General features: G+C 38.4%; 1 protein-coding gene across 8 annotated transcripts in view; it reads right to left on the reverse strand.

Annotated features, from left to right (window-relative positions):
• NTNG1 (netrin G1) overlaps positions 1 to 15,876 on the reverse strand; it is a 151,510-nt gene that overhangs the window by 53,486 nt on the left and 82,148 nt on the right. For all 8 annotated transcript variants that reach the window (XM_027742821.2, XM_027742823.2, XM_027742824.2 and 5 more), the window contains exon 4: positions 3,620 to 3,792. In XM_027742821.2, coding sequence (XP_027598622.1) covers positions 3,620 to 3,792 — 173 coding nt within the window. The remainder of the gene's footprint in view (positions 1 to 3,619; positions 3,793 to 15,876) is intronic.

The raw sequence follows: 15,876 nt of genomic DNA on the forward strand, positions 1-15,876 counted from the left end.
ATAATGCTAGAGCTGCATTGCTGACCACAGGATGGAGATGGTGACATAAAGGCAACAGAGTAAGGAAAATTACATTGGCTGTGCAGAGAGTTTACACAATACTGCAAAAGTTCATATGCTCCAACACATAAGGCCTTAAATCAGAAAGTGACAAAAGACATGAAGCTTTTACATACCATAAATGATGCTGCTTGTAGCAAGTAATCAGACAACTCACAAGAAGAGAAGCTGATTTAGTTCTGGAGTAGGTACATAGGACCCAAGTCAAGAAGTAGTTATCAGAGAACCACTTCTGGACTGAAAGCCAACATGTTTTTGAGAAGGAAAAGGATAAAAAAAAATCCACTGCAGTAATATTTAAGCTTGAGAGAGTGAGCAGCGAGCAGCTTAAAATGAGGAAGTTAGCTAAAAGAAAAATGAAAAGAACATCTAAAAAGATATAATGCAAATAGCATGGAGGCAGGCTGGAGACAAAGTGTATGAGAGACTCAGAATAATCACATATAACTCATATAATTTTTTTTCTTAAATTATAAAAATCAACTCTCTTTTAAGCTAAAAAACCCAAACCCCAAATTGAAAACAGCAGAATGTAGATGATTTTGGAAACACACCCTTCAAAAGTGTAAGTCTTCTCAATGAAGAAAGATGGGGGGGAAAGCATAAAATCTGTCAATTTAAATATAAACCACAGTATTTTGAGAATCAACTTTCTCCAGACACAAAAGTTAATAATTCTTTTTTGTTAAAATAACCACAGTAGAAGCAGGAGGCCTCCCAGAGAGATGACTAGGAAGACAAGCAATCAAGGTATTATTAATTAATATTATGGTTAATTAATAATTTAATATTTAATCAAATGGTTTAATTAACATTGAATTTAATAATTTAATTGAATTTAAATTGATATTGAATTTAATTAATTGTTTTCACTGATGTTCACAACAAAGAAGGTTAGAGAGATTCTCACAATCTGAGGAACCTTCTCAGTGTTTGTCATCATCTGAAGTAAATGATATCTAACAACAAGAATTGCCATAAGGAGATGTACACCTAAGAAGTATTTTGAAGGAACTTAAGCATGATGTTTCTGAACTAACTCCTGTAGCATATAACCTGTTGCTTATGCCAGCCTTGATGCCAGAAGAAATGTTTTAACTGTGGTACCATCTTAAAAAAGGACTCAAGGACTGATCCTTATAGTAACAAAATATAAAGCGGACACATTTTTATGCTATTGTAAAAGAGCCATGTTGTTGTCATGTCTAGAGTATTGTGTAGTTTTAGCCTAACCAAATAAATAACCAAAAAAATAACACCATGGACCCAGAAGAGACGAAGAAAGCACAGATGATAAGAGATGTGACACAGTTTTATGGTAAGATGAAACAGACCAGGATTTGTCATTTAGAAAATTGGAGTGGATAATGTCACATCTATGTCATGATACGTGGTATAACAGAGCTAAATAGGGGTGTGTTATTCTATGTTCCTTCCTATCTAAGGTGGTACAGGCTTAACCATTTAGAAGCATTTAAAACAAACAACATACCTTTCACTCATTATCTCATTAAAATGTGAAATGTATTGCCATAACATATCACTGAGATCAAGCTTATATCAGCTGGGTCTCTCCCGCTGCTCAGCAGCGAGCAAACACTGCGATTATGATGGAGGGTCCAGCTCAAAAAGCCAGCTTATTGCTGGTGACTGAGAAGGCAAAGAATAAATCCTTCCTGCTTCTTCCTGTTTGCCATAAATTCCTGCTGCTGATCATTGCTGAAGTCAGGATTTGAGGGGATGTGAAGTGTTCGTCAGCTCCAACAAGGTTCTGTTTTCATGATGTTATCATCATAATAGTAATAATAATAAACCTCAGAAATGACTGCCTGTTATTTGTGAAACGTTTTGATTTTTGACAACTAGGTATCTGATGAAATTCACTAATATGGTTTTAACATAAAGTTGTTTTAACAAGCTTCAGACATCCTTTAGGTGGGCACTAATTCCACTGTTCCGTCTGGTGTGTGCTCAACTGCCTGGAAAGGAGGTAACTGACACAGCAAGCTGCATTTAGCAAGATCCCTGTTTTCATGTTCAGATGTATCTTGTCACTAGGTTAGATGAGTAGCAGCTGGAGTAGCAGCTGCATTTTTTTATGTATACATATATTTATAAAATATGTATGTATGTGTATACATATGTATGTGTGTCTATGTAAAAATACACAGATAAAATCAACCTTAAATCTCACAATTTTTCCCAAACATAGCTTTAAACTATTAATTCTGTGAGCCACACTCACTTTTTGAATGTGAAAAAAGTGAATACTCTTACAAAATGTTTTCCCCTGGCTTCTTGGAAGTTCATTTTTTTTTCTGCTCAGTAAGAATTTTATCATAATTTCATGCCCCCACACTTCATGGTCTGTTACTTGGTCTATTACTCTCACATTTGACTTGATAAGGTCCTGCTTCCTATGATCTTCATTTCTGAGTTTTGATTCTTCACAGCTGCTGCTTTGAAGTCTTAGATAACATTCTGAGCATTGCACACTGTTCCTGGTTTTAAACTTTTCATTCAACTGCAGTTCATAGCTCTGTTTCTCCCAAATAACTTCTCAATAAATGTTACATTCTAATATTCTAAAATGAATGTTTTGCTTTTAATCAGGGCAAAACTGTGCACTCCTTTCTTAAAAATAGCTAGTAACTTCTGTAAAAAGGTTTATTCTCATTTTCAATCCTTTCTTCAAAGGAATTTAAGTCTGTTGTTACTCAGTTCAGGAGGATTCTGAGTCACTGTGTATTTCATATGTGCAGGAAAGTGAGAACTGATGCTCATACTTGTCTTTGTGCCCTCTCTTTCACCACCATATTCTTTTTGACCCAATCCTGTCCAGGACCTGGCAAAGCAGCTGTCAGTAACTTACTCCTCTGGATAATATGAAAGTGTGCTGGAATAGTGAGTGTGTGTGTTGTTGAATGGCTGTTAGCTGGAACCAAGCAGACATAAAACCTCAGGTTTAGCCCTTGCTTTCCCTCTTGATCTACAAGATCTAAAAGAGTGCAGATGAATCTGGACTGCAGGTCACCATCGGGTAAATATTTCCCAACCTTTAGATCTTTAGTTATTAATTTGAAAAAAGTGGTCTGTGGTTTTTTTTCACTTTCTTGAACGGACAAAATATGAGCAAGGACTTCATCTCACATGTTGAGCTGAGGGTGTTTCCAATCTCAAGGCAATAAGGATGTATTAATGGAGAGCTGAGGTCACTGTGGCTGGAACAGTACTGCAGATATTCGCACTGTTTTCTCTCCTCTGTGTGTTTTTTCTGGGAAGAGTCCTAATTTTTTCATACCTTAGACCTTTCTGTGCAGTGTCCACAGATATGTCTATGGATACAAACATGCAGTTCTCATGTAAATTATTTACAACCATGTGAGAGCACAGATGATGCATACTTAGAATTAACACTTGCAAATTGACACCTTGTTCAATTATACACACTGAGTCATAAAGAAATGACAAACTTTTGCCAGCATTAATCTTTCTTCAGAGTCATGATATGGGGCAGAATTATAATAATGAAATAGCCTTATTATACAAAACTACTTACAGATATTAGCAGTGCCCTTAGGTATAGGCAGATAAGAACCAGGGCTCCATGGTCGGCCCTGGTAATTCTTCTTGCATTTTCCACAGTCTGGACCAGTTGTGTTATGCTCACATTCACAAAGTAGTCTTTTGTTTTCTTCTTTACAGCCAGTAGCATGAAGGTTGCACTTACACCTATTTTTAAAAGGCAAAAATAAAACAAAGTGGGATATTATTTAGGGGTGAGGTGGGTTTGAGTTCAGATCATCTTAGAAAAGCATGTCCTACAGCAACCACTTGATCTCTGTGTTGTGGCTGTAGTATTGTTCTGCCATGCTTTGTAAATAGCAAGTTGCAGTATCTTCAGCTTGCACAGGCCTAAAAGTAGAAATTTCACCACAACTCCAAGATGCTGAATCCTTTCTTGTTTTCACTAACTCAGCTCCACTAAGAGCAACTAAATTATTCATAATTTTTACTACAGACTGGTCTATAATCTTGTAGGAATTCAAGAGTTACTCACTATTACAAGGAACAAAACAAGTGCTCTGCTCATGTCCTTAGAGAATCTGGCCCAAATTAAGATCCAAATTAGGCTCTGAGAAAACAGACTTCAGTTAAATATCCTCTGCAATGCCACGCTTTGGTAGAAGGGAAGCTCACTATAATGATGTCTTGCCATTCTTGTTCAGAAACTAGTGTCTTGCTATTCTTGTTCAGCAAGTGCTATTCTTGCTCAGCAAGTACTATCTTGCTCTGAAAGGAAAAAAAAATTCCTGCTGTAATTTGATATAGCTGTAGTCGCTGAAGGTCAGAGGAAATATTTTGGTAGGCACACTTAGTTTTACTTGGGAAAGAACACCTAATTGAACCTTGTGACAAAATCATTAGATAAACCGGATTCGAATTGGTCTTCGAACAATTGTATTTTCTTTAAATTCCCCTCTTTCCCTGAAACTGGGACACTTACAGAATGGGAAGTTAGTTTCATAAACAGTAAGGCATTGTCACCTCTTTCCATCCCTTTCCAACAGATGTCAAAGCCAGCTCAAATCTGTTTCTGTTGGGGGCTGGAGGGAAAACTAGTATTTAACGACCTTTCCTGTTTGTTTTCCTTATGATTGTATATCTAGTGATTTAAAGGGTTCTCATGTGGGCATTTGTCACCTGTTCCATACAGTGACCAATAATTAGAGCAAAACAACACATGGAATGGCCAAGTGCAAATTAACAGCTGTCAAGCTGACTTCCATTTGGAAGGAATATGACCTGAAGCAATTGGCCACATACGTATATATCCCCAGGGTAAAACAAGCTTGCAGTTGTCATAAGTGGCTGCTGGAGAGAATCCCTAAGAATATGTAATACAGTAGATGGTGGATCATTCTCCTCAATGCTAGAAATGAGACAGATGAAACTGCTGTTATTTGAGCAATGCTCATTCTAAAGAAAAACATGTTCAGCACCTTTAAAATTGAAATTGCCAAAATGTATTGAATATGCTAGACAACAGAAAGAGCGAGTCATTTTTATACACTGTCCAAAATATTGGTGCTTGAAGACTAAATCAGTTGTGGATTTTCAATGACTGGCCACTGCAGAATGAAAGATGCCTGTCTGGGTGTCAGTGGATGAGATATGCCTATTCACATAGAGATTGAAGATTTTGGTAAATGGAACTGCTACTAAGAAAAGCAATGGGTGATTTTACTGTCCACACAAATATGAAAATGGAAGACTCCAAACAGGAGAGATATACAATAATAACAAGACCAAAAAATAGGGTCAGAGGAGAAAAGCAGGAGAGACTGTGGAGTCACTAGAAAAAATGAGAGAAAGGAAGAGACTGGATTTCTTTCAGTAGGAGATTTCTGTTTTATTGTAGGGACTCATCAGTGTCAGAGGCAGCAAACTGTTCTAGGCAAGAAGAAAAAAAAAAAGGCTGATTCTGAGGAAAAACTGTAGTTCCTAGAGCTCTGAAAGGGTGCTGCAGACTGGTAGGGGAACAGAGGTGGGGGAAAATAAGTGTATGTTCATCTGCTAATGGGTGTAAATGTGCACAGCTCTTTTAATAAGCACCCAAAAATAAAGAGTGGTTGTGTCAGAAAACCTTGTGCAAAATCTCTTTGCACTTCTTAGATGCTGTGCTTGTCCTGTTCCTGGAGAGACAGACTGATCCTTCTTTGGTTTTGCTTGTAGACAGTGCTGACACTGAAAGAGAACAAAAAGTATCTATAGAAAGCAACGTGGAAGGTACCACGTCTGGGGAAAACTAAGCCAGTATCAAATTCTGTGGTGTATGTGGAGCCTTTCTTTAGGAAGGCTGCACTAGGAACTGGGCAATCTGTCCCAGGGACCTCATCAGAGTGTACATATGCACAGTCTTGGAGACTTTTGCAAAGAGAAATGTCTGTTGTGCTTGAGGGACTGACTTCTCTGAATGACTGAAAGAGGTAAATGTGTGTAGCAGGGCTAAGAGATGACTAGAGTACAATAAAAAGTTAATTCTATCTGTAGGATAAGCAGTAAGAAAAACAGAAATATTTAAGGTTACAGAAAGAAGACTATTTAGGTAAAAGTACCATCCAGATGGACCATGAGAGAACCACTCTAGTGATGAGATACACTGGATTGTGAGTGGTGTGAAAACAAAGCAGCAGAGTCTGGGCCTTTGGCATTTCAGCTGTCAATCAGCTGAGCACCACTGATCTGGTAGCTGACTTGGACTCCAAGCAGATCACTGTCAGGATGAGGACATCAGCTTCCTATGGAAGACTGCCCAAGTTCAGCTCTTTTTAAAGGAAGGTTACCTTTCATTTGTACTCCAGAGGTAAGGAAATATTTTGTTACCTTATAGAATATCCATGATGATAAATTATTACTGAAAATCCTAGGTACCATTAAACACTTGCTTTGAAGGCACTTCCTAGCTGTTATTGCTTTAAATCTGAGATAGGAACAAAAGGTTTATGAGATTTACATACAAAGCACATTCAACGCCAAATTTCATATAGCCTTTGTTGATCCTCCCATTAGCAGAATGTTGTCGCTTTGGCTGCATGTATAAGAATGGAGGAGTTCTGAAAACCTAAAGAACTGATTTGACATCCTGTGTATTGAGTTCCAGATGACGATATTTTTTGTGCCTATACAGTTCTTGAAATCCAAAGAAAAAAGCCAAAGTCCTGTGTGAGGTATTAGGCACACGCCCAGAAATGCAATTACTGGGTAGCAGTGGGTGGGTAGCAGCTGCTTGGCAGACCAAGTAGGTTTGCCTGTGCACGAAGAAGGGACAACAGAGGGAGCTGTAATAAGTACAGCAGGTTTGAGAATACAGGTTAAGGTCTGGCAAATGTGGTAGGACGTATGCTGCAGCCTGTGCACTGCACTGGCAAACAGCCTAAGGGCAAAATCTCATGTAAGGACACAGCAAATGTTAAGGGCAAAGTGCAGTTTTGAGATACAGTACATGCTCACTGTAAATGGCACTGCTGAGGTCTAATGCTTGTATGACTTTACAAAGAATGTCGGAAGTCCATGATTATAAATATCAACAGCTCCATGGACAATTAGGTCACATATGGGGAGATGCAGGCCTTGAAATAGCTTTCTACCTGAAGGGAAAAGCTATCTGCCTATTATGTCTGGTGACAGTTTTTCCAGACTTTTTTTTTTTTTTTATTACTCCTGGTGGGGGCAGCTCTGCCAGTGTTGAGCTTGTGGAAGTGAATGCCTCTGCTCCACAATACTTGCCTGCATTTGGAAACTTCCACCCTGATGTTGCTACAGCACAGCTGATATCCATCTTTCCAGTTCAACCTGTGAGGACTCTCCCTGCTAAGCAGCCTGGTTACAGCACACGCAAGAACACATTTCCCTCAACGTGCAAATTCAATTTGGAATTGCTGGAGATTGATATTGCTGTCCAATGCTATAAACTCTAATTGTGTGGGAGAACAAATTTGTTTTTCTGACCACTCATCTCTGACAGACTCATTATTTTGTCATAAAGCAATTGAAATGATATTTTTGGCAGTTACATAAGGCGCAGGAAGCACTCTGGCGTGCTGAAGGAGCAGTGCTGTTGTAGTGGGAGCCCTGGGTGCGCTGTGTTCCTCACAGACTCTATTTACATACAGACAACTGACATTAAAATGCTGTAAATATCACCAAGGTAATTGCTAATAGCGTGCTGACGCTCTCGCATGGGAGTGCCAACCAACAGACTGGGGGGCACGTGAGGGGATCGTTGATGTTGAAGAGATCATTCATGAGAAAGAAAGACAAGAGAAGCTCTTTGATACATTTTTAACGACTAGCCATATGTTCCTCACTTAGAAACATCTTTGAATCATTCTAGGTCATTGCCAAAGTTTGGAAAATCAACTTAAAACCAACTTGGAAGACTTCTGCCCAGACCCTTTGCTTTTACATGCCACGAGTTGGCTCTCTGCTCCCAGGTAAACAAAGCCTGAACTTGCAGAGGAGTTGGTATGTTTGCTCTTCACGTTCCTGCCCACATATTGTAAAATACCATTTTACTGCACAGTTTTAATTAGGCATTTTAAAACACTCTTAGGAATGTTAGGAGACTTAGTCAGCTCCTCGGTGCTAGCAACTACTTCCAGCACCTTGTTACAGTGGTCCTAAAGGACTCGGCCATGCTTTTCATGACATCAAATGTGTTAAGGCTGTCATGTACATTATGCCTCTCAAGCTTACTAATGACCTTAAGGCAGTTTCACCAGTGAGAGTTCTAATATGATCTAGACACAGATGAAAATTCCACATTACAAACAGATTTGAAGTAGAGGAGAGATGTAGGTTGAGAAAGTGAAAGTCAAAATATAAGCACCCTTACAATATACCATGAAATCTTTTGGGTAAAACCAGCTTTGCATTATTTTTCAGATTTTAAATTTTTGACTCTTATGAGGCAAATTCAGCATAACTTGAGAAACTGTATGTACAGGTAAATTACAAAACTTTTGCACCATTGAGTGTGCAAGGTAAACAACATGAAAATACTTAGATAAGTCTGATGTTCCTTTAATTTTTCTAACAACTGGAACATGTTTTCATTGAGGCTCACATTTGCTGAATATTATTATTCATTATATTGTAAGATTTTTCCATGTCATGTCAAAAAAACCCACAAAGTATGCTGGTCCTTATCCTAATTTCCAAAGCTTAATAGATCTTGTGGGGATGAAAACAAATATAAAGGATACTGTCGTGAAGAAATAAAATGACTGCTGGCCAATTTATTTCTGCGAGGATGCAACAGACAGTGAGAACACGCTTACATAAAAGTGATAACAAGACAATTACTGCAATCTCTGCTACCAGTGCTCACTGTAGGGACTACTCATCTGAAGAAGTTCTGAGCTAAAAGGGTAAAAAAAAAAAAACTAAGGAGGGTTGACAATCAGAAAATGGCATGGGTTGCTGGCTGCAAGTAGCACTGCTGAACAAATGTTCATGTGAAGCAGAAAAGTAAATTCTGGTTTCTATTCTCTTTTTTTTTGATTCATATGAATATCTCAGGTCCACGCTGCTGTAAGGAATCAAACTCCAAAGAAGGCACTACATATTTTTCTGGAATTTAGAAACAAGATCCCTATGGTCTGCTGGTAAAATGTAGACATTGTAGTGAGAGTAATGAAATGTGAATCCTCTTTTTCACTTGTTTATTTCTGGAAATGCCTTCTGCTGGTCACCAGTCTTTTTCCCTGTCCTTTTCCCTGAATTTATCTAATACATCATAATCTCCCACTGAAAAAAAAGTCCTTTGTGGAATAGGGCTAAATCAATAATAAAGAATAAACAAATTCAGTAATAACAAATATAACTTTGTATAGGTAGATATATTATTCTTTCATTTGCAAAGCAAGGACTAATGTTGGATCAGGTTTTTAAGCTTCTTAAATCTGTAAGTAGCTTTGTGGCTAGAAAAGAAGTTTAACCTGCACTCAGTAATCCTGCTGCACCTTAGTACCTTAGAATCCAGAGATTTACAGAAGCCTCTTCAACTTTATTCTTCACTGTTTCGTTTTCACTGCTAAATTCGGGAGGAAATTGAATTAGACTCCCACAGGCAGTATGGAAAATTGGGGAAAATAGCTTCTTATTCTCCCTCAGCTGAATATAATATATCTAGTGGGGAACAGCAAAGCCTAGGCACAGAACATGTTTGCTTTGCTTTCTCAGTGGCCTACTTCCAAGCAGTTCAGAGAGCTTGAAATTAAAAAAAAAGACAACAACAAAATCCAAAAGGGCAGCATAATTCCCTTTCCTGCAGTCCCAAGGCTCACAGAAAGCATTCAGGGCATAGTATTGCCCATTGTTTGCACTAAGCCAGCCCAACATTAAGAGAATGCAAGTGCTAAATTTAATATAAGATTTATTGTGTTCATAAGCTAGTAAACATTTCTATATACTATCAAGTAAATCCTGGCTAATACAAGTAAGAACTATCAGATCACTACTGACCAATTTATATCTCAACCTGTATTTGATTAGTACATTGTCTGATAGATGCGCACTGTCTTCCTTCTGAAGGGAAACATTAGTGGGGCAGGTCCTTCTGCCTTGCTGCTCCTTTTCCCCTGCCACTTTCATACAGAGGGCCACAAGCTACCATACCTTGCCAAATAAACTGTAAATGTTTCTGAAATGCAGTAGTTTACCAGATGACATCCTTCCAGACAAACAGAGGCAACTGAAAATGTTTACAGGCTACATCAACAGCACTCATCACAAACACAGAAAGGAGGAGGCGGTAATACTGAGTAAATACTGATGAGCAAACTCCTCAGTATTTAAGCATGTGAAACTGTTCTGATTTTGTGGCTAGATAAAAAAATGTTACAGATCAACAGATATGAAAATATTCACTTTCTTCAGTCTCTTAGATCCAAAGTCTAAAAATAATCCACTGTTGCTTATGTCTAGTAGAACAGAACAGCTAATTCTGAGTTATTTCAGTTTACCACATAAAAAAAATACTCATCCTTAATATTAAATACTTGGATAAACCTAGCCAAGTGGAATGGGCACATGCTTTTTCTAACTTTGACTTCATATTCTCTAAGTGTTAAAGTAGAAATAAACGTCTGAACATATACCCGCTGTTAGCTGCTGAAGAGAACCAACTTCCATTCCCTTCCTAAACATTCATTTTTGCTTTTTTTTCTTCAGAGATATTAGTTTTCATTGAAATGTGTCAATAAAGAGAATGGCTATAAAATCTGCTAGGGTTTGCCAGCAGCATATTCTGCAAATAATTTCACTCGTGAACACAATTTGCCAGATTCTTAGCTGATGTAAATCCATCTGGCTCCTGTAGATTCAATGAATTTATGTTAGTTCGCACTGCCTGAAATGAGGCCTAATTTGTTTCCAGCTTTCATTCGTATTATCCTAGGCTTGGTGGCTGTATTTTTAGATAATGGCAGATAATCTTTTTATAATTTTCACTGGCAGGTCCAAGATCTTGAATAAGCCTGGGATGGAAACTGGGAGTCAGTGGAAGATAAGGAGCCCAGGTGTGATGTGCTTAGAGACAGGACTGCTGAGAAAGTAGGATGCTTTACATTGTTTCTATGCATCTATTTTGGTCTAATTTTTAACTTCAGAAATAGGAAGCTTTTCTTATCTACATGAAGGATGCTGAATGGGAACAATGGCAGTCATGTCTCTCTCAGAGTGGAAGCAAAATCTCTTGCTAAGATGAAGACCAATAACGACAGTTTCTTCCAGTGCTACCAACTGATCATTTAACACTAGTGGTTGTTTGGTAGGTTCCCAGACTACCAAAGAAGAATTGAGATGTACTTAGAGTTTATATCCACTGCTTTTTCTCAAAAATTAGTTTTTCTTTTTCCTTCTCTCTCACTTGAGATTTCCTTCTTTCCCAATGGAATCTCTTTAGTCTCACCCACTAAGTTGCTTTATTTCACACTACAATCAATGTCTTGATACATGGAAGGGATGAGATGGCAGAGGGGGAAGCACGTGTTGCAGAGGTACTACACAGCTAAGGTGTTCTGAGTTGTCATGATGTATCTCCCGTTTTCATTGGTTTGCTCCAACTATCAAGAAAAGCTAGGAGACACTAAAAACCTGAACAACCTCACTTCCCATACTGCTGTGTATCAGAGAGACAAAGGCTACTGGGACAGGAATGCACTCTCTCTCCACCAGCTGGAATAACAAAGTCTGCTTGGCAGTACCCTGCCATAATCCATCTGATAGTGCAAAGAAGTTAAGAAGCACAGCATCTGAGATTTGACAACTGCTCATTGCTATCAGGATATTAAGGAAGAAAAGATTTTATTATTTTAAATTTTTTGCTGCTGTCCAATATCCTGCTTAGCCAGCCTTAGTTTGCCATCCATTATTAGGCAGTAAGGCATTATCAACAAGTCTATAGACACAAACAGATACCCAAAACACACTTTCTGTTTTAATTGCTATAATACCACCTGGCAGAATTTAACCACTTTATCACAGCAAGTGTAAAAGTCTGTACTGCAACCTGGTAGATTTTTAAGAATGTGGCACACAAACCTAAGATAAATGACAGATCAATATATCATTGCAAAGTTTTATAGCTTACAAATTTAAAAACAGAAATTAAGAAGTCTTTAGGAGTCACTGTTCGTTTTCTTTTCTCCCGATACAAATCTGAACATTAGACTGGAAATTCCCAGCATTTTGCTAATGTGCATCACCACTTTTAAGTTTATTGAGAAACCAATTTTCCTGGGTTTAATTTAATTAATAAATACCAGTCTTACACCTGCTCAGCAGCAGTCCCAAGAAAGCTGCTCTAAGATGCTAGTGATTACACCAAACTTCCTGTCTTTATTTGTAAGTAGTATTTCACAGCATCAGCTGCCAGCTGGTATCCTGAATTCTTTTTCTCAGCACAACACTGAAAAGGAACAATTTGTTGTGTGGGAGGTCTAGAATTGTGGTCATTAAATTACCATCCAAGCGGTCATGCCTACAATACCATTCAAAACTGTTGTTTAACTGTCTGCAGTGGGGGAAATTTTATTCTCTCACGCAGCAATACCCTAAAGTGAGCTGTTACAAATTTGTGTCCACAATCGATGTTGGATGGACCTGACTTAAGCAGAAATACCTTTACTTTAAGCTTAGAGAATGACTCAGGGTGTAGCACCTATTGTGTCCCAGTAGGGGATAAAGTATTTTCATGAGACATTGGCAGGAGAGCAGCATTTCTGCTACATGAGAAACAAGCAAGGTTAATTTCATACTGATTTTGGTAACTTTTTGAGAACTATAATAGAGAAAAGCAGCATAAAAATATCCATGGTGCGCGCAGAATTCAACACCAGGGAAACCAGTTCTGTGAAGCAGTACATCTGCTGCTCTTTTCAAAAGATTTTAAAGCATTTCTGTTTAAGAGACCTCCCATGGACTCATTTAAAAGCTCAAATGTGCCCCTAGGAGTCACTGCTGCAAAGACGGTATATATGGAATAGTGGCGTATGGACTGTAACTGGTTGCCTCTGAGGGAGAGACAATATGCCTTGTGCTACTCTGAGGAATACTCCTGAGAGGAGCAGTGGGTGTAAGCCCTGGTAGGGTGGGATCCTGCATGTGGGCAGGGAAGAGGTGCAGAATAGCCCACCTCACATACACTGATTTTTGGACATCAGGTATCACTTGACAAAGTGAGATCTCTGATAGCTTTAATGCAATGAGTAGCAAGGTCTTGTTTCTACTGCAGTCAGTAACAGGAAAGGTTTTTCTCTGGGTGCTGGTTATCAGGATTCAGTGAGGAACCTTCTCCCTTGCTCATTCTCTGATAGGCATCTGCTGTGACTAGCTCTGCTTTTAACCCCTCTTGTTCTGTTTAAGTCTGCAGGTGAGGGGATTTTACAAATCAAACAAAGCTCTGATGAGACTTCCACCTCCTTTCCAAAAAAACACCAAGACCATGGGAAAATTGTTTCCAAGAAGAAGGTGGGTTGTAGTTGAGAGAAAAGCAAACACAAAGCAGAATAATTTACAGAGGTTGTTTAACCCTTTCAGAGCTGCTGGTTCAAGCCAACTCATGGCAGCTCCTGTGATCCCCCCACTGGGCAGGCTCCTGCAGCGACAGGATTCATGCAGGACTTGCAAGGAAATGGAGCTGGAGCAAGGGATAGGAGCCAGCAGGAAAGATTTGGGCAGTTGATCAGGAGGTTGCACTTCTGTTTAAAAACAGCCAGAAAGGAGTCAGCCTTTTCTCCAAAGATAAAAGGTCTATTGAAAATATCCTTGGGTTTTTTGCTACATATGTTGGCTGCCTTTTGCTTCAGGTGTACCACCAATACACACAACCAGCAATAAAGCACACGTAGAGAACAAAGGCTGAGTTCTCATTCCAGTAAGTTCTGTTAATAAATAGCTACATACAACCTAACAGTCCCTGAAAAGCCCAGGATTCGAGTGCTTTAAATAGAAAAAATCAGATTTCCTTTCTTTTATCTGTCTTGTTCTATAGGAGATATATTGGGGAAAGGTAAAGAAATATTTATAAAAGCACTCTTTTATTTTCAATATCACCATGAGATGTCTAGGCACTGACTGGACATTTAGAAAAACCAGGGTAAGTGAGGGCATAAGCAGAAATGTAATTCAGGTTGTCTTTTGAGACTCCTGAGAATCCAGATGTGAAAACTTTTCACATATGATTTAATGGCCTCTTCATGGATATGTTTCCATTACAAATATATAAATTATCATTAAATTATGAGGACACAGCCTAGCCAAAAACTAATGCTTGATTCTGATAAATAGCTTAATATTCATCTTTTCAGACTTATACCTCGCTCCTCATCTGCACAGAAGCCACTGCCCAAGATTTATCGTTGCAACCGCTCTGAAAGGCACCTTTTCACACAGGTAAACTGTGTCCTCCTGCTCCCCGCCAGTGTTTTGCTGTTCTGCTGGTTATAGCTGATATTATTCCTTGGTGTTCCCGACTTTAAGGCCTTGGAATCGCCCCTCTCCCTCTGCAGTGCTGCCATGGTTGCCAGGAAGGAAGGAGCGCAAGGGCAGCTGCCTCATCCCACTGTGCTCTGCCGGGTCCTGCTGCTGCCTCCGCTCGATGCCGCTCACACGGGCAAAGGAGAAGAACGTGCTTACTGCGAGGGCAGGTTAATTGATCCCTTTTTGAAAAATCATGTTGCTGAACTTGAACTTTAAGGATAATTATAAGGCATAAAGCAGCTCTGTTCTTTTCTGGAGCGTGTTCCAAGGTATTCATGATTCAACTATAAAAGCTGAGGGTGCATAATGAACTGTTCAGAGCAACTAATGCTGACTAAATATTTCAAAAGTGGTTTTGTTCTGGTGTTTTCTTGTGTTTCATTAGGGTTGATTTTCAAAAAGCTTAAGCCTCACAGCTCCATCTAAAATAATTGGGAATTGGTAGTTGCTTATTACCAAAGCAGACACTCCCAATCCACTTTAAGATACATACAACTTTTATTGTCCCTTTTTTATTTCTTTTTCTTTTCTTTTAGTTTTTCATCTCAATTGGAGGTCATAACTTAAAAAAGAAAAGTTAAAAAACCAAACAGCATTTCTCATTGTTTATCATGCTAGCCTCAATTTTTTAACTTTCAAAATCCATACAGTATAAGCTCCTTGTCCCAGAATAATTCCCTCTGGAATTATTATGATAAGAATTATTTGCCAGTAGTGCCATGTAAATAATTGATTTTTCAGTTCACTGACTGAACTGAAAAAAACTGGGGGAAAAAAATAATTTGTGTCAAATGAAATGCGTTGTTTTATTTACAGATTTTAAATCCCATTTTAGACATTATTTTCAATTTTTTTTTTTAAACAACAATATTTCCAAAGGAAAAATTGTGCCTTTTTTTGAGTTTTCAAAAAAATTAGTCAAAGCTACTTATTAATGTGAGTTGAATTCTGATACTTTTAGCCATCCCAGACAGAATTTTCTTCTGTGAATAATTCATACTTCAAAAATACTAATCCTTTCTCCTCCTGAAGAAAACTAGATGACAAGCGAGCTGTGGAAGCATGCCAAAAACACTTAGCATCCTCTAGCTAACTTAGATACTGAAAAAGAGCTGTTGGGTCACTTTACCTCTGGCCTTGTTGGTATAAAAACTGGCACAATGAAATTGTTTGTTGTGAGTAATTTTAAACAGTTCAGGAAATGAAGTTCTAACTGTATCTTTTCTTTTTAATTTGGGAAAACAATTCTTCTTTCATCTAATGTATTTC

This window comes from Pipra filicauda, unplaced genomic scaffold (genome assembly GCF_003945595.2).
Source record: "Pipra filicauda isolate LSUMZ 115617 unplaced genomic scaffold, ASM394559v2 scaffold112_size3218982_pilon, whole genome shotgun sequence".
Classification (NCBI taxonomy): domain Eukaryota; kingdom Metazoa; phylum Chordata; class Aves; order Passeriformes; family Pipridae; genus Pipra; species Pipra filicauda.